At 37.5% G+C, this 20,349-nt stretch overlaps 1 protein-coding gene across 1 annotated transcript; it reads right to left on the bottom strand.

Annotated features, from left to right (window-relative positions):
• Window positions 1-918: 918 nt before the first annotated feature.
• On the bottom strand, window positions 919-19,886 carry LOC135729801 (NACHT, LRR and PYD domains-containing protein 3-like). The gene is made up of 12 exons (XM_065247662.2): window positions 19,783-19,886; window positions 19,461-19,580; window positions 19,139-19,258; window positions 18,820-18,936; window positions 15,529-17,328; window positions 14,666-14,839; window positions 13,373-13,546; window positions 12,949-13,122; window positions 9,182-9,355; window positions 8,548-8,721; window positions 2,751-2,924; window positions 919-2,449 (listed from the first exon to the last, which is right to left on the bottom strand). The coding sequence occupies exons 1-12, from the start codon at window positions 19,848-19,850 to the stop codon at window positions 2,356-2,358; spliced, it is 3,363 nt and encodes a 1,120-aa protein (XP_065103734.1). The 5' UTR covers window positions 19,851-19,886; the 3' UTR covers window positions 919-2,355.
• Window positions 19,887-20,349: the final 463 nt, after the last annotated feature.

The raw sequence follows: 20,349 nt of genomic DNA, 5'->3' as shown, positions 1-20,349 counted from the left end.
ATTAATTTCAGATCAAGCAGACAGAAGGTCTGCAATATAAATAATAAATTCATTATGGGAAAGCAACACGGAATGAAGGAAACAAAATAAAGACTGAAGCTATAACCTACAGGTCATAAAACCGAAAGTACTGCATCACTAAAAATCACAACACTGTTCCTGTAACTCTATATAGCTCTATTTTCACTATTATTATCTTTAAAAGCAAAATCAGTATGAATTTATAACGTCACCTTTAGTTATTCATCATAGCTATTAACTACTGTAACAGTAGCCTATAGTGTGCTTGCTGTTACGACATAATGTGTCATTAGTGTCTGTCAGGTTTAGCGAATGTGTAAAATTGTGTTTATGACTATTAAGATAAAATTTGACTTTTGATAAAATTCTGGCTACCTGTATGTCAATGGAAGTCCCAATTTCATGTGAGCCCCCTTGATGAGCAGTATTCCTGAGGCTGCACTTGTTCAAAGTTCGCAACAGACATTTTTCCGACAGTAAAAGCGGCATTACGTCACAAAAGTGCAGACTCGTGGGAAGACAGTAAGTGTTTAGGATGTCTTTTGGGAGAGGGCCTGAGGTGTACTACGCTCTTAAAAACAGGATGTGTTCATTTTACACATTTTTGTGTTGTGCTATTTAACACTTTGGGCCCTATTTTAACGATCTGAAACGCAAGTGCGAAGCGCAATGCGCAAGTGACTTTGTGGGCGGATCTTGGGCGCTGTTGCTATTTTTCCGGCAGTAGAAATAACTCTTGCGCCAGGCGCAAATCAATAAGTATGTTCATTATTCATAGGTGTGGTTTGGGCGTAATGTCAAATAAACCAATCAGAACTTCATCCAACATTCCCTTTAAACTCAAGGTCGCAAGTTCCATGGCGGGTGGCTATTATTATGACGGATTTACCAGGCGCACGTCAGGAGCGGTTCACATCCGAGGAGACCGACGTTCTTGTAAGAGCAGTCAAAGACAGAGAAGTTGTTTTGTATGGGGATAGGAAAACCCGCCCAAATCAGCGTAGGTTAAACAGGCGTGAGAGGAAATAGCCACAATTGTTTCATCAGCTGGCATCCCCATCGTTGCGCCAAGCGCTACAATGATGTCAGGAGACGGGGGAATCCCAAGCTTGCCAGCATAAATCGGGCACGCCTTGTAATGGGAGGTGGATCTGCCTCAGGACCTGACGCCAGCAGAGGACATCGCTGCGTCCACCCTCACCGCTGAAAGGGTTTGGGGGCTTTGAAATCGGACCCAAGAAACGCAAGCAAGGTCCAACCCCAAAGTACTCTTACAAATCAAGTTCATATACATTAAGGTTTCTTATGAAAAATATTTTAATCGTTATTTGCATGAGAATTTTTTAACGCAGCCACACAATAAATAAAAACTATCACCACAATGCTCACCACTATGATTCCCCTTATCTCGTGTATTAATATTTTTTAGTGTAACAATTTATGATTTGCAAAAATAACTGTTGCATCTGTGTAGATTAGATAAGCAAAGTGTGTGCACGATGTGCATGCTATACATTATGGTCAAGCATGCACCCTTAAAATAGCATAATGAACAACGCGCAACGCGCCACTGACTTTAGACTAGTTTTTTTTGGTCAGGGGCGCAATTGTTTTTTGAAACTGCAAAATAGCATCAGGGATGGTTTGCGCCGGAACACGCCTCCTTTTTTGCGCTGAACCGCCCAGGGAGCGCAAGTTCATTCCCTAGTTTGTCGACGTGTGTCTGTGGAGGGAAAAACCCGCTGTGCGCCGGTGCAAAATACGAATGATACATGCGTCACTGACAAAGTCAATTGGGCTGGGTGCAAGATAGGGCCCACAGTGTCATTTCAACACGTGTGTCATTTTGTGTTACAGAAAAAACAAAGTAACAGAAATGTGTTAATGCATTAATAACACAGAGATGTGTCTATTTTGGGACAACTAATTCAGTGTGTTCTCCCACTGATTGTGTTGTTTTTAAAGTGTACAAGATGGCCGAGCTCGATCAGTTTCTAGGTCACATGCAGGCTGAATGACGGCGAAGGGAGGAAACAAAGAAGCATCAGTTTAAGAACTAACAAGCTTGCACACTCGCTGCTGTTAAAGTCCACATTTCTTTTCTTTAAAAGATGCAGAAGTCAAACACAATGAACAGGCAACAGCGAATAAGATGAGCTTTGCAAACAGTAACTATCAGAAAGAACTCATCATTCACAATGTAAGATTTCCAAGTATAAAACAAACATATATAAATTAAATTATTTGACTTAGATCAAATGATTTTGATATCGCAGAGCTATGATGTCTTAATGAGGATCAGTGTGTAGCTTTATGATGTTTTGGATTATACCTTTAGAGCTTCAGATCTGTCAGATGTGATGGGTTTGATTTTCGAGCTAAATCCAGAACAGCTCGACCTTCATTTGTGATATTACAAGACATCAATCTGTAAAGAACAAATAACACAGTTTTCTCAGTTATCATATCACCTAGAATTGTTCAAACTGACATTTATTGCATTTGGGGCTTTATATTTCTATCAGATGTTTGTTCCCTGGAATTCAAATCCACAACCTTTGTGTTGCTATCACAATGATCTACCAGTTGAGCTACAGAAACTAAAAATATGTATTATAAACAAAAGTGAGTACGGACTGATAGAAGTGACATGAAACAAAATGGTTACATAACAGCTTATACTGTACTGAGACTAATGTACTGAAACATTTACACTGAGACAATCTTACTTCAGTATCTCCAGTTTACAGTCAGGATTTTCCAGTATAGCAGCAAACAGCTTCATTACTGAATCTCCTAGATTATTGTCAGACAAATTCAGATCTATCAGGTGTGATGGGTTTATTCTCAGAGCTGAAGTCAGAACAACACAACCTTCATCTGTGATATTACACTTACACAACCTGTAGAGAATAACACACACAATCTTTAAGTTTAGACACAGAGATGTGATGAATGAACACTTCTTGACCCTTGTCTATTGGCGCTTTTCCATTGCAAAGTACCCCACGGTTTAGTTTAGTTTGGGTCGGTCAGCTCACCTCACTTTGGCGTGGTTAGCTTTTGCATCAAGTTTAGTATCACTTCGCAGTGGGAGGGATTATAGGCGTGTCGTTATATGTGCGCTGCAGTGACATCATACAAGTGAATGTGTCATTGTACATTCCCATACATTTATTTATTTCTCAGTCCGCCACAAAATTAAATTTGGCCAGCACAAATAGATGTTTGCACATCGCGTTTATCACTACCTCTGTCTCACATGACAGTTTCTGTTCAAACACCCGTGGCGTTAGTCGACGGAGCTCCGCTGAGCCTCATTCAAGTTGGATTTAAGAATATATGCAGATGTGCTCGTCGCGAATGTTGCGCCACAAACTGCAAGTCTGGAAAAAACTGTTATGGTGTTCCTGATTCACAACCTGTGGATGTTTTTCATTGCTAAAATGGAGTTTGGGAACTTATAGCAGGGCACAGATGACAACATGTTTGCTCAAGAGAGCGCAAACTAGCACTAAGGTAAAGCGAACCTTTTACATTATAGCGATGACGCTGGTAGTGGCGATTCTCTCAGACCAATCAGTGATCTACAGTGTTTTCGCGTCACGTTTGGTATCAGCTTAGGTCGCTTGGAACCCCAACCGAGGTGGTACGAAAAAAGTATCGGGTACTACGTACTGCACCCAATGGAAAAGCTCCCAGAAGTAAGCTGACCCGACCCAAACTAAACCAAACCGTGGGGTACTATGCAATAGAAAAGCGCCATATTTCTCTCTTTCTCATGAAGTGAACGTTCTCATCTGAATCCTCTTCATCACCTCTGATCAAGGTAAAGGCACCACTAAAATTTGCAGTTTGAAAATCACCATAGAAAATGTCTTTGTAATATTTTGTTTATTTAATGTAATGTCTAACATCACATCAACTGTCATCAAATTTACATAACCAGCAAATTTGCTTTGCCTTTGGTGTGTACGCAGCATAAGAAAAGATGTGTTAATTTTTAACACATTGTTTTGTGTTAAATAGCATAACACATTATGGGCCAGATTTACTTAAAGTGTAACTAAACCCCTGGTCAGAGCCTGACTCCACCCACTGGCAATATTTGAAAAATGCAAGAAAAGTGGGCAGATCCCAACGGAGATAGAGGGGACGAACTAAGCTCATATCAAGTGTGTGGTGAGATCGTAACAAGGGCGTGGTGAGCTTGAATCTGTTTACGTCACGAGTCATTTTTTGGACCCAACATCCAATAGGAAAATTCAACTGCAGTAGCCACCGTTCAACCTGAAGAGGGCAGCACTCAGACGTTTTTACACCATATATTGTAGTATTGAAACACTTTATACCCAAATGTCAAAAAATTTACTAAAATCAATGAACAGCACAAATAAAGCATCATTCTTACAGATCATTAACTAAAAAAAAGTGGTTTAGGGTTTAGTTACTCTTTAAAAAAAAAAAACTAGAAATGCAATTCCCAAGGAATTACCATTGCATGAAAATGCAAAAAAGTTGATTGACAGAAATGTAAAAGAAATTTAGTCTAGTAGTTTACCTGGCTGTTGACACGTTTTATTGTGAAGCTAGCATGATTTAAAAAAAATGTATCATGATGAAATATGAAGCTAGCATGAGTTAACATGATTTAACATGAAGCTAGCATGATTTAGCATGAAGCTAGCATGATTTAGCATGACGTTAGCATGATTTAGCATGACGTTAGCATGATTTACCATGAAGCTAGCATGATTTATCATGACATTATCATGATTTAGCATGAAGCTAGCATGATTTAACATGAAGCGACATGATTTAGCATGAAGTTAACATGATTTAGCATGAAGCTAACATGATGCTAACATGATTTAGCATGAAGCTAGCATGATTTAGCATGAAGTTAGCATGACGCTAACATGATTTAACATGAAGCTAACATGATTTATCATGACATTATCATGATTTAGCATGAAGCTAACATGATTTAACATGAAGCTAGCATGATTTAACATGAAGCTAGCATGATTTAACATGAAGCTAGCATGATTTAACATGAAGCTAACATGAAGCTAGCATGATTTAGCATGAAGCTAGCGTGATTTAGCATGAAGCTAGCATGATTTAGCATGAAGCTAGCATGATTTAGCATGAAGCTAGCATGACACTAGCATGATTTAGCATAAAGCTAGCATGATTTAGCATGAAGCTAACATGATGTTAACATGGTTTAACATAAGGCTAGCATGATTTAGCATGAGACTAGTAAGATTTAACATGAAGTTAGCATGATGCTAGCATGACTGGCATGAAGCTAGCATGATTAGCATGAAGCTAGCATGATTAGCATGAAGTTAACATGATGTTAGCATGATTAGCATGACGCTAGCATGATGCTAACATGTTAAGCATGAAGATAGCATGATGCTAGCATGATGCTAGCATGATTAGCATGAAGTTAGCATGATGCTAGCATGAAGCTAGCATGATGTTAGGATGATTAGCATGAAGCTAGCATGATGCTAGCATGATTAGCACGAAGCTAGCATGATGTTAGCATGATTAGCATGAAGCTAGCATAATTAGCATGATGTTAACATGATGTTAGCATGATTAGCATGAAGCTAGCATGATGCTAACATGATTAGCATGAAGTGTCATGATGCTAGCATGATTAGCATGAAGCTATCATGATTTAACATGAATCTAACATGATGCGACATGAAGCTAACATGACGTTAACATAATTAAGCATGAAGCTAGAATGATTTAGCATGAAGCTAGCATGACACTAGCATGATTTAGCATAAAGCTAGCATGATTTAGCATGAAGCTAACATGATGTAAACATGGTTTAACATGAAGCTAGCATGATTTAGCATGAGACTAGTAAGATTTAGCATGATTAGCATGAAGCTAGCATGATTAGCATGAAGCTAACATGATGTTAGCATGATTAGCATGACGTTAGCATGATGCTAGCATGATTAGCATTACTCATTTGCTGGAGTAAATAAAAGTGGAATCACTAGAAATCACACAATACCAGATGTTTCAAAACTTCTTGTAAACCTTAAAGGGGACATATCATGAAAATCAGATTTTTCCATGTTTAAGTGCTATAACTGGGTCTCCAGTGCTCCTATCAACCTAGAAAATGTGATAAAGATCTACCCAGTAACTTATTTTTGGTAAACCATTCTCTGCAAGTATGTGAAAAAATAGGTCATTGAAACCTGGCTTCCCTTGTGATGTCAGAAGGGTATAATACCGCACCTAAATTAGCACTATCCAACCAAGGCACTGCCATTTGGTACAGAGATCGGCTCATTAGAATTTTAAAGGACACACCCAAAAAGGGTACATTTTTGCTCACACCCACAAAGTGGCAATTTTAACATGTTATAATAAATTATCTATAAGTGTATTTTGAGCTAAAACCTCACATACATATGTACATATGGACAGTGGCGTAGCAAGTCAGTCCCGGGCCCATATGAAAAAAAAATTACGGGCCCCCTTAAGCCAAAGCCCCCCCAAACCTTACCCGTTGGCACTGTTAACTGTGGCGCGCAGGTCTGTTAACAACATATACTTTTAATAAGATAGTCAAATATTTATACTTTACTTTTTTACTGTAAAGGATAGATTTAAATAAAAAAAAACTAAATGTTTTGGGTAGTTTTTGACTCGTGACTAACTTCTCCGCCTTCTCTTTTCTCTTTAAGGCCCCACTTTTATGTTTATTTTTGTCTATCCTTAATATTCATGTAGATTGCCGCTATATTAACCTCTCACACTGTGTTTTCTTTTTTTTGGCACGGCAATGTGTCATGTAAAAAAATGATGGCGTAGCAGTCTACAGCAGCCGCGGAGTGCAAAAAAAAAAATAAACACAAACAAGAAAAGACGGAGAAATTAGACATTATGGATAAATAAGAAATGACTACACATGATATGCATACAAAAATATATTTATTGCAGCCACAAATAAAAATTAAATTGAAAAAAAATTTTTAATTAAAAGCTGGGGCGAGCCCAGGGCTCATTTGCACGTGCATACCCTGAATGCCCAGACGCTACGCCACTGCATATGGGGACACCAACGGTTTATTTTACATTTTTAAAGTCTTGTAAAATGTCGCCTTAAATTTTTTGTCCTCCAATTCTTTTCAGTGTACTACGGCTTTGTTAGCGGAGATTACTCACCACTCATTTAGCTTTCGTGTTATGTTGCCAAATTTAGATCTCATACTAATTTGCCCCATTTAGTAAATCTGGCCCTGTGTGTCATTTTATGTTGACTTAGTGTTCAAATAAATAAAAGGGACCAGGGGCGTAACTATCGGTAAGCAGGGTAAGCGTTGCTTACGGGCCCGGACCAATCAGGGGCCGGCCCGACTGGAAGAATTTGATTGACAGTCGGCTGGCCCTATCACATATTCGTTGCTATCCGCTATTCCCAGGCTTTCTCACCGGTTTTCAATAGGCAACCGGATGACGTCAAAGTTCCGCGAGAGCGATTTAAAAGCAAACTCCTTCGTATGGTTTCGCGAATCACTCTCGCGGTAGTTTGACGTAACCTGGCTATCAATTCTTCAGCGCATGAAGTCGAACAAGCCATCGCCCAATGAAATCACCGCTAGTGATAGAGCCCAACCAATGACAGCCCAGAGTTTCTGTGCACGTTTGAAATCGGCTGGTTTGTATCTTTTTGTTTCTTAGCACCAACAAGAAACGATAACGCTTTAAATACCCAAACACTACACCAGACACCTAAAGCAAAGCACAAAGTGCAGCAGTAAGTATAAACACATGATTTTAAACTGTATGGATCGATCCTGCGTATGTAATGATTGAGCTGTGTTTTGTCTAAAGTTTAGAGCTGCTGTGTGCATCATGCCATCCAGAACTGAAGCCCGGAAAATGCCTCTACAAATTATAATGTGGTTATAATGTAACGCTATAGCCTATAATGTAAGTGAGCATCTTTTATATGTATTTAGATCTAGGTGTATGTGTGTGTAGTCATACCAAAGAGTAACAAAATTTTATAGTGTGCTGTCACCAGCAGTGTTTTTTCATATGTAATGGTGCGCTGTCACAGATGTTATGTTTTTGTTGTGGTGCGCGTAGGCTATTTCTGATTTTGTCAGTCATCTCATGTCTCTATGATCCTGTCCTGTCCCATTCATTGTAGCCTGCTTGTGGACATTGCGTCATCACATGCTGTAGTAAAGGGCCCGCCTTGATAATCCTGCTTAGGGGCCTGGTGTTGGCTCGTTACGCTACTGAAAGGGACAATACAAAATGTGTTGTTCCAATAATAACACAGATGTGTCTAGTTAGGGACAACACAAATATGTTGTCCTTAACTAGACAAAAGATGTGATGTTTTAACACAACCATGTTAAAAGTGCAATAAAGGTGGATAATACATTCACATTTTTTTTTACATCATTTTTAGGGCTTTTCATTTATTCATTTTTTTTGTTTAAAAAAAGAAAGAGAATATCTTAATCTTACTCCAGTATCTCCAGTTTACATTGAGGATTCTCCAAGACAACAGAGAGCAGCTTAACTCCTGAATCTCTTAGATTATTAAATGACAGATTTAGATGTGTCAGGTGTGATGGGTTTGACTTCAGAGCTGAAGACAGAGCAACACAACCTTCATCTGTGATATTACAATTTCTCAACCTGTAGAGGACAGACACACACAATTGGTCACACACAGATAAAATCAACAGCGAGTTAAAAAAAAATTTCCGCTCTGTGATCATTTAGTGTTTATGTACATTTTTGTTGTATTTTCATTTGTGAGAGCTTGCATTTTACTGAAACATTTCACTAAGCCATGAACTTCAATTCATATTTATACTAAAAAATTTCTTAAACACTGATTTTCTTTCACCTTTCACTAGACATCATGACAATGTTGTGAATGATTTTTCCTTTTTCTCATAATCCATAATAATGTTTTATGTGAGTGACTTTCAGTAACAGTTGAAGTGTATCTTAAAAGTACTGTGTTGAATAAAATCAACTTCTGTTGTCATATTTACTGAAATAAAATACATTTAAATCTATTACAGATGTTATGATCTCTATACTCTCACTATAATGTATATGTGATTTCTTTCTGACCATCAAATCTTACACAAGTTTCTTCAGTTTCCATTGAGGATTCTCAAGCACATCAGAGAGCAGCTTCACTCCTGGATCACTTATAACATTAATAGACAAATTCAAATGTGTCAGGTGTGATGGGTTTGACCTCAAAGCTGAAGTCACAGCAACACAACCTTCGGCTGTGATTTTACATCTCCATAACCTGTTAAGAGGAATAACACAGACAGCTTAGTGTTAGAGTTCAGACACACACATGCGATGATGAATGTACGCTTCTTCACCCAGCTGTCAGACTCTGAACTGAAGCAGACATGAAGAAGTCAGCTTTCATGTCTAGCTCTCTCTCTAGCTGTGTCCCAATTCAAGGGCTGCAACCTTATAAGCTTGAGACCTTAAAAGGTGAGCACTTGGTCTTTCAAGGTGGAAGCCTCAGAAGTTCGCGAAGAGAACTAAAATGAGATGGTCTAACCTCAGAGGACCCATAATTGGCGTCACCTGCTGCACGCGGCCACCGCTCCTGTCAGCAGGACACAGCGGGGATGTTTCTGACTTATTAAAATATTAATTTATTTGAGAAAATATGACACGTTGACGTAGATTAAACTATTCAACAGTTTATCAAATTAATCAACCTTAGAAATATAAGCAACATAAAAAGAATAAAATTAACATAAAACATAACTTATAATACTAAAACAGTGACAAGAAAAAATGTTTTCTGATAAATACACTTTTATTTAATAAAGGTTTTAATTGTTAATTTTAGAATATCCACCCATTAAATGCAGCCGTTGCAGACGCGCAATGAATCTTGGGATATCCTCGGCTGTTAAGGATCCATTCATTCTATCCTTAAAAGTGTGGAGAAATGAGGACGCATTTTGAGGCTTCATTCTAAGCATCCTTTGAATTGGGACGGCCTTACTGGCCTTAAGTCGCGCTGCTGTGACGCAATTGGTCTTAAAATACGTCCTTAGAAGGTCACAGCCTTTGAATTGGGACACAGCCTCTGTCTCTCTGGACTAGACCAGAAAAGATAGTGATCGGGAGAATAAAGTGATGGAAAAGGCAGTGAGTAAACAAAGTCAACTGAAAGTACAAAGCAACTGAAAGGTGGATATGGAGAGCATTTACTCTTTTACTAAAATTATATTCTTTTGACAAAGTACAAAGAGGCATGAGAGGAAATAAACTTGATTTTTAATTCAGATTTAAAGCTGTTTCTTGAATCAGATTTTTCACGAAAAACACTGAACGCATCAACCAACATTTACTGAACAAGAATTTTTTGTCTTAAAAAATGCTGGATAAAAATTAAAGCGCAAACCTCCCAGCTTTCTATAAATGCAGCTTTATTTTTAACATGTGTGACATAAATACCTGGTTTCTTAAACACTATTGGTGCCAGGAAAGATTCATCTGTTATCTGTTTAATTGGTTCAAGGTTAGGAATAAAGGTAGTAATAGTGGTAATACAGGATGTTTTTGAGTTTATAAGCATATGCACATGGCAAAAAACAACAACATTGTTTGCTTTTAATTAAGTTGTACTGTAAGGTTTTAAAGTATATTTTGTGTAATTAATATAAATTGTCCTTCTGTTCATGTTATATAATGTATAGTTATGCCTTTCCCGCCGTAGTGTCCTTTTGGTTAACACTAAAGGAGTAACTGTGTCATGCGTCAGATTTACATCACTTTGCTTTGGAATTGCGATCTCATACCATGAATAAAACTTGCTCCAGAGCAGGTTAGCTGTGCAGCATGGTAACCACTGAGATGAACACAGTTTTAAGCCAATTGACCGTCTTGAGCCCGGAAAAACTAAGTTTGCTAAAACTAAACCCCAAATTACATGGGTAGCAACTGGAATCTTCGTGCTACACGCCCTAGAACATTTGTTTCTTAAGGAGCAGCTTGGAAGTTACACCACCCGCCGGTCTCTCAAAGCATAGAAAAAATAATGTAGGAACTAGAGTTCTGGAGTCGTTTTTGTAAGGAAACTTTAGTCCTGACTCTAAAAACCGCCAAACCGGAAATGACGTCGCTAGATGTAATTGATTAGAGTACATGTCTGCATTATACTATATAAAACGATTTTACTAATTATTTGCCCTTGTGCATCATGTAAACAGATGGTGGCATGTACAATTACTTCTAGATATGAGTAATGTTAATCTACCTGAAGAACGATGTGAATAGGGTGGCCATTCGTGCCAGTTCTGCCGGACACATCACAATCATGTTTTCGGGTGCGTTCTCCAGATGTCGCATGGCTCGACGGATACGTCATCGAGGTTCTCACATTTCAGTTAAAATACATTATAAAAAATTACAATTTATTTCTTTTAAGACATACAATCGTTGTAGTTTCATTCTTACCTTGAAATGTAACGTTGCTTTTCTGAAATTGAACCAGAAATTTTAAACCTTGATGACGTATGCGGTCGACCAACGTGACTTCCGGAGAACGAACCTGATCAAGTTCGGGACGTGTCCGGCGGAACTGGCACGAATTGCCACCCTAGATGTGAAGGTCTAAGGCTAAAGTGTGAGCCAAAGTAATGCACACATGATAGCAGAAAGCTAACATTACTTGCAATGTCTCTCATATACTTATAAACACACCACATGACAATAAATTACAAATAAGCTATGCAAACAAAGTAAATAAGCTGTAACTTTACTAGATGGTTATTTGCAAACTAAGGTTATCAGTTAGTTGATTTCAATATTTAGAAGAAACTTGATTGAAACTCATTATGTTCACTGATTTGGTAGTTAGAAAATGTGAAGAAAAAAAAATAAGACTTACTGTTCACAGTTCACATTTCATGGAGCTGCATCTCTGATGGACACATCATCATTCATGTTTCCTCGCTGCCGGTAAAAATACCGGCCTCACATGGTTCTTGCTTTAGCATCCCATGTTCAACATGTTCACATCGCCAAGATGATAATCCTACCACGATACACACGAACGATACACACCACCGCGTTTTTCGAAACACATGCAGATGTGAAGTCACGTGCACTAAACACAACCAGCACATTCTTCACAGGAAACCTGTGGACTCGCTGTCCTGACAGGGTGGAGTTTGTGAAACATCCACTAACACAATAATTTACCATGACGATGATGAAATGCAAAACTACTGAAAACACACAAATCCTCCTGCTGCATGCGTTATATGAAGTGTGGTTGAAAAAACGGGATTTTACGTTTTTCACCTATTTTTTACTAAATTATGCGCTTGAGTCTTGTAAAAAATTACTTTCGCATTTAGTTTTCATATGGTATTTTCATACAAGGTTATATATTTATCTAAAAAAACGTAACCTGCAATATGCAATTCAAGCTCAAACTGCACTGTAAAAAATACTTTGCTGCCTTAAAATTTTTTGTTAAATCATCTCAGATTTAACAGAGATGAGTTGTCTCAACTTATAAAATATAGTTGAGAAAAGTCAACTTAATTTTATAAGTTATAACAACTCACCTGTAGTTATAACAACTCATCTCTAGTCAAGATAAATAATAGTAAATTGAAATGACCTGTAAATCCGAGTTGATTCAACAAAAAATTAAGGCAGCAAAGTATTTTTCACAATGTGCGCTAAAACACGTTTTTCATAGTCGCAACTAATATTTGTAATTTTTTATTTCATATAACTTCTGATATCACATCACCTGTGTCTGTCTGACTTACAGTCACAATTAATGGAAACAATATTCTGTTTACTAAAAATTATCCTACTTCTTAGTGCTTAGTGGTGTTATTGATTGAATCTTACTCCAGTATCTCCAGTTTACATTGAGGATTCTCCAGTACATCAGAGATCAGCTTCACTCCTGAATCTCCTAGATAATTGTTAGACAGATTTAGATGTGTCAGGTGTGATGGGTTTAATCTCAGCGCTGAAGACAGAGCAACACAACCTTTAGCTGTGATTTCACAATAATTTAACCTGTAGAGAACAAAGAAACACAGTTCGTTCACACATATCAAATATACAGTGAGTTGGATTTGTGTTTGTTTTACTAAAACACATAAATAAGTAAATATATAATTTGTAAAAAACAAAATGCAAGCTTTCCTCAAGAAGATAAAACATTTCCCAATGACTTTAAGAATTATAATCAAGCAGTCCAGAGTGCTCTATACTGTATGGTCTGAATATAATCTATTCTTTTTAGATCACCAGATGACAATCTTACTCAAGTTTCTTCAGTTTACAATGAGGATTCTCCAGTACATCAGAGAGCAGCTTCACTCCTGAATCTCCTATAAAATTACTGGACAGGTCCAATTCACTCAGGTGTGATGGGTTTGATTTTAGAGCTGTAGTCAGGGCAGCACAACCTTCATCTGTGATCTTACAATCACTCAGCCTGTAGAAAACAAAAACAGACTTTTCACATTATAATTTTAAAACACAGAAATCAGCCACTTAATATTATTATTAATTATTAATATTATTAGCCCACTTAACTCTTTCACCGCCAGCGTTTTTAAAAAAAAAGTTGCCAGCCAGCGCCAGCGTTTTTCATGATTTTCACCAAAGTTTAATGCCTTCCAGAAAATGTTCTTCTTTAAATATATAAACATACAATATACCAAATGAAAGAACAGTCCCTCTGCTTTCAAACAAAAAAAACCGTTTCATCCTACCTTTAGTGGTTCTTTTGCAATCAGCTTTTGAATATGGGTAGGTTTTTGCAAAAACACCATATTTTGAGCAAAAAGCAGAGATAATTCCATTTTTATGACGGACTTTTCATAGAGATCCCATTCAGAGCGATCTTTAAAACAGACACGGACATGCAGCAGCTTGCCATAGGGCAATACTTCCGGTTTTAAAAAGTTGCGGAAGGGCGCCACCTGGTGGATAATAGCGGTATTGCGGAAAGACGGAAAATCTCGTCATTGGCGGGGAAGCGTTTTCTCTTAATTGACGAGATATCTCGTCAATGGCGGGGAAAGAGTTAATATTATTATATTTTGCTTTTGCGATGTTAAAATGACAAAGCAACAGTTAAAAGGATTGACAAGCACATGAGAGTTTAGATCTTTTCAAGTATTTTACTATTTTAAAACACAGAAATCAGCCACTTAATATTATTATTAATTATTAATATTATTAGCCCACTTAATATTATTATATTTTGCCTTTGCAATGTTAAAATGACGAAGCAACAGTTGAAAGGATTGACAAGCACATGAGAGTTTAGATCTTTTCAAGTAAAACATAAGTGACCACCACACCCCCAACACCCCCACCTGAACCAAAACCATTGTATAGTCCCTGACCTTCAAGAATGTCCACACTTTTCCTGGGAAACAAATAATTCATTAAAAAAAATTATTCATTTCATCTTCAAGTAAAATCTTTCTTAGCCAAGATTTGGATTTATCTGATATTTAATTATCTTTTTACTTTTATGATTTACTGCTCATAGTCTGAGGATGATCAAAGTGGGCGTGCCATTAAGAGATTTATACAATCTGACCTGAGAGACATCAGTTTACATTGAGGATTCTTAAGTCCAACAGAGAGCAGCTTCACTCCTGAATCTCTTAGATTATTATCAGACAGATTCAGATCTCTCAAGTTTGATTGGTTCGATCTAAGAGCTGAAGACAGAGCAACACAACCCTCAGCTGTGATATTACATTCACTCAACCTGTGGAGATGTAAATGAAAAACATGGTTACTGAACATACACATTACAAATGCAATTACAAATAATTTGCACAGATCAAACAAAAATCAATTAACAAAACAAAACCTTTGAAGATACACACTACATCTGTTTTATACACAATATCAAAGATATTCACACCCTTGATTATTTTTAAATAAGAATAAAGCTCCTAAAATAAGAATTTTAATTAAAGAGGAAATATCATGAAAATTTGACTTTTTTATGTTTAAGTGCTAAAACTGGGTCTCTAGTGCTTTCTCTCCCCTTGTGATGTCATAAGGGGATCTTATTATAATAATACGGCCCATTAATCTGCACTATCTAACCATGGCACTGCAATTTAGTGCAGAGAGATAGAGAGAAAGAGAAATAATTGACAGCACAATTGAGTTCAATTAAAACAAACCACCATCATAGTGATCAGTGTTTGCATTTCGTAAGCTCGCTTGCATTTTAAAGGACACACCCAAAAACACCACATTTTTGATCACAATTTTAACAAGCTATAATAAATGATCTATATGGTATTTTGAGCTCAAACGTTACATATGCACTCAATGGACACCAAAGATTTATTTTACATCTTCAAAAAGTCTTGTGACATGTCCCCTTTAAATAATAAAAAGTAAATGTAGTAATATGTTAACAGCCAACTGACTTTTACTTACTGTAGTTTTCTGGACTCTTTAATCACAGGCAGCAGTTTTACAAGAACTCCATCTGCTTTATTTTTATTTCCAATAAATGTATTTAGATTAAGTTCATCCAGATGCTGCTCTGACGTCAGCAAAACAAAAACTAAAGCTGTCCACTGTGAAGATGATAGTTTGGACTTTCCTACTAATGCAGATTTCACATAATATTGAATCTCCTGCAGAAGTGAATCATCCCCCAATTCATTCAGACAGTGAATCAGACTGATGGATTTCTCTGTAGACAGATTCTGATTGATCTTTTGTTTAATGTACTCAACAGTTTTCTCTTTCTTGTAGAAGCATCTTCTCATCCGTCTCAGTAGTTTCTGTAAGAGAATCTGATTGGACTCAAGTGAAAGACCCAGGAGAAAACTCAGGAAAAGATCAAGATGTCCATTCTTACTCAGCAATGCTTCATTTACAGCTCTATGATGCAACTCAGATAATAAAACTTGTTTTGATTTCTGAATTTTAGAAAACCGACGAGGTTCAGGACTTTTATCAAACACGTTTATGTTGTTGTTCGTCAAGGAGAGGTGAGCACAAAGAGCTGCTAGATGTTCCTGGATGCTCAAATGAACAAAGCAATAAACTTTCCCCTGATGCAAGCCCAACTCCTCTCTGAAGATCTGAGTACACAATCCTGAGTACACTGATGCTTCTGCTACATCAATGCCACACTCTCTCAGGTCTTCATCATAGAAGATCAGATTGCCTTTCACCAGCTGCTCATAAGCCAGTTTTCCCAGTTTGAAGATCATGTCTTCACCCTTCAGTTTATTCTCATAGTCCTTCTGATGTTTGATGTTTGTCTGAATGATCAGGAAGTGTGTGTACATTTCAGTGAGTGTCTTGGGGATCTCTTGACTCTCTGCTTCCCTCAACATTCTCTCCAGAACAGTGACTGAAATCCAGCAGAAGACTGGGATGTGACACATGATGTAGAGACTCCTGGATGACTTCAGGTGTGAGATGATTTGATCAGACAGACTCTCATCACTGATTCTCTTCCTGAAGTATTCCTCCTTCTGTAGATCACTGAAGCCTCGAACCTCTGTGACTCGATTAACACACTCAGAGGGGATGAGATCAGCTGCTGCTGGTCTGGAGGTGATCCAGATGAGAACAGAGGGAAACAGATTCCCCTTGATGAGGTTTGTCAGCATCACGTCCACTGAGGTTGATTCACTTGCATCACACAACCTCACACTGCTGTGAAAATCCAGAGACAGACGACACTCATCCAAACCATCAAAGATGAACAACACTTTATATTTATCACTGAAGATTTCCATTTCTTTTGTTTCTGGGTAGAAAAGATGAAGAAGATCTAAAAGATTGAGTTTTTTATCTTTCATCAAATTGATCTCTCTGAAAGGAAGTGGAAATATGAGGTGGACGTCCTGATTCTCTTTCTCTTCAGCCCAGTCCAGAATGAACTTCTGTACAGAGACTGTTTTTCCAATGCCAGCGACTCCCTTTGTCAGCACACTTCTGATGTGTTTGTGTTGTTCAGGTAAAGGTTTAAAGATGTCATTACATTTGATTGGTGTCTCCTCTGTTGTTGTTCTTCTGGATCGTGTCTCAATCTGTCTCACCTCATGTTCATTACTGATCTCTCCACTTTCACTCTCTGTGATGTAGACCTCTGTGTAGACATTTTTCAGTAGTGTTGGGTTTCTTTCATTTGATGTTCCCTCATACAAACACTCAAACTTCTTCCTCAGATTTGATTTGAATGTGTTATGAACTTCAGCAAGCTGACAATAATAACTGTACAGAAATTATTACATTAATAAAAGAAGATTCAAAATTAGATAAATAATACAGTCATGTTTAATGAAATCATAGACCATCTGACTATAGACAAAGTCCCTTTAGGGAAGTCGTGCCACTAGGTGGCCATGGTTGCCAAGACTCAGGGGAATTATTTCAGTCATGCAAGATCAAAGTCCTATCTACTTAAATATGAAAAGAAAGATGTATCTTTAATAACGGGCTAAATTCTCAATTAAACAACATATTTCCAACAATTAAACCTGACATCAACTGTTCCATAACTAATTGCACTAAAAGCATCTTTCTTCGAGGTCGTCTCAGCCATGTTGCCATGTTGAGCGTTGCGTTTCACCCAATTCGTAGAAACAGCAGTTATATTACTCGTTATATCCAAAATCTTTGCTATGACAAAATATTACAGGTCCCATTTTTCTGATCCAATTTTTTAAACTTTAGTTAGTGTGTAATGTTGCTGTTCGGGCATAAATAATACCTGCAAAATGATAAAGTTCAAAGTGGAACTTTGGAATACAGCCCTCTACTTCCTGGTTGAATTATGTCAATAAAACAGTTTTTGACTAAACTCCGCCCACAGGAATACGTCAGTCGCCAGCTTTGGCTCAAACGGCTCTGCTAAGCTAAGCTGCTGTCAAATCACAACACACTAAACAAACTACTCAATCAGATGGGACTTCATAGAACAAGGAAGACATCAGCCCGTTTTTAGGACAGTAAAAACAGCGCTATACAGGAGGTACAGGTCCCTTCAAGCCAGGAGCACTAGAATGGCAAATAGCCTCTATCCCCAGACTGCTGAATAAACACTGTTCCTCTCTCCCCTCCCCATTCACTTAATTTGTATCCATTATGCACCATTCTTCAACACTTGCATTAACTGTGAACTGCACTTTACATCGCTACAGCACACAAAACAATACATATCTTTCTAGTTACTACTGTCTCTCTATCCTATACACTGCATTTCTTAATAACTGTTGTATTGTCCTGCTGACAGAAATGTGCTATGGCTGATAATGTCGGTCTTTATTATGTCACTGTGGTCAATGTCTAGACTCTGTACCATTCCTATGCATTTGCACTTATGAAATTGCACAGTTTGATGCTATAATGTCAATTGATGCCATAATGGAATTTATTTGGTCTACAGCAGTGACAATAAATTATTATTATTACTCACCCTTAAGCCACGTGAGATACATATGACCATCTTCTTTCAGACAAACACAACTGAAGTTATATTAAAAAATGTCTCAAGCTTTATAATGGTAGTAAACAGGGATCAAGGAACTATAGCTTTGATTGTGTTTCTTTAAAAGAAGATGATCATATGCATCTCGGATGGCTTGAGGGTGAGTAAATCATGGAGTAATTTTCATTATAAGCTGGAGTATCCCTTCATAACTATGTACACGTTTTTAAGCACACATTTTATCAAATTAGCCTATTGTGAAAAAACAGTTGTACCTTTGACCAAGCGATGTGTCTTCATCCTTAAATTCTACTGGTTTATCCATTGACGCATCACTAATCATGGACACACAGGTGATCTTAGGTGAGTCTGATCTCTTCTGCTGGACTGATCTGTAACAAGACATTATACAGTAGATGTTTGCTAATTGATAATTTTATGAAGGATTATGGGTTTTGTTTGCATTAAGGAAGGCAATCTTTTGTGTTACACATTTCATACACAATGGTAATTCAAACTACTCTACATAGAAATCATAAAGAAATTTAAAGATATATTTAAAAAATATTTGATATTGTGACAAAGCGGTTGTACCTTTGACCACGCAATGTGTCTTCTTCATCCTTAAATTCTTTTGGTTTATCCATTGATGCATCACTAATCATGGACATAGAGCTGATCTCAGGTGAGTCTGATCTCTTCTGCTGGACTGATCTGTAACAAGACATTATACAGTAGATGTTTGCTAATTGATAATTTTATGAAGGATTATGGGTTTTGTTTGCATTAAGGAAGGCAATCTTTTGTGTTACACATTTCATACACAATGGTAATTCAAACTACTCTACATAGAAATCATAAAGAAATTTAAAGATATATTTAAAAAATATTTGATATTGTGACAAAGCGGTTGTACCTTTGACCACGCAATGTGTCTTCTTCATCCTTAAATTCTTTTGGTTTATCCATTGATGCATCACTAATCATGGACATAGAGCTGATCTCAGGTGAGTCTGATCTCTTCTGCTGGACTGAACTGTAACAAGACATTATACAGTAGATGTTTGCTAATTGATGTTATTCTGACGCATTAATAGTTTCTTTGCATTAAGCAAGGCAATCTTTTGTATAACACATTTCATACACAATGGTAATTCAATCTACTTTAAAAGGAAATAATTAAGAAATTTAAAGACACATTTAAAAAATATATTTATATTGTAGGAAAACAGTTGTACCTTTGACCAAGCGATGTGTCTTCATCCTTAAATTCTATTAGGTTATCCATTGATGCATCACTAATCATGGACACACAGCTGATCTCAGGTGAGTCTGATGGAGGAAAGTCAGGCCTGTAAACCAAAGGTCAGCAGGTCTCGCATGGCAGGCAGGTTGCAGGCACGTTTCCCCCGGGTGCTGCGAGTGATAGCTGCACACTGCTCCTTGTGTGGGTGTGTTCACTACTCACTGGGATGGGTTACATGAATAGGTCACAATTCAACACACTTGACAATAACCTTACTTTCACTTAAAACCTCTTCTGATGGACTAGGCCCTAGTTATATCAGAACATTGACGTTTAGTCATTTAGCAGACGCTTTTTTTCAAAAAGCAAAGCGATTTGTCAAACAAATGCAATAATATGTCGTATAAAATCACATTCAGCTAAAGTTGCCAGCAGCCATATCACCCTGTAGCCCAAGACAGCTTGCCCACTGAAGCTAAGCAGGGTTGAGCCTGGTCAGTACTTGGATGGGAGACCACCTGGGAAAAACCAGGTTGCTGCTGGTAGAGGTGTTAGTGAG

Source organism: Paramisgurnus dabryanus, chromosome 11, assembly GCF_030506205.2.
Source record: "Paramisgurnus dabryanus chromosome 11, PD_genome_1.1, whole genome shotgun sequence".
NCBI classification, from domain to species: Eukaryota; Metazoa; Chordata; class Actinopteri; order Cypriniformes; family Cobitidae; genus Paramisgurnus; species Paramisgurnus dabryanus.
The sequence above is the reverse complement of the archived record's forward strand: the minus strand, read 5'-3'. Positions and strand labels throughout refer to the sequence as shown.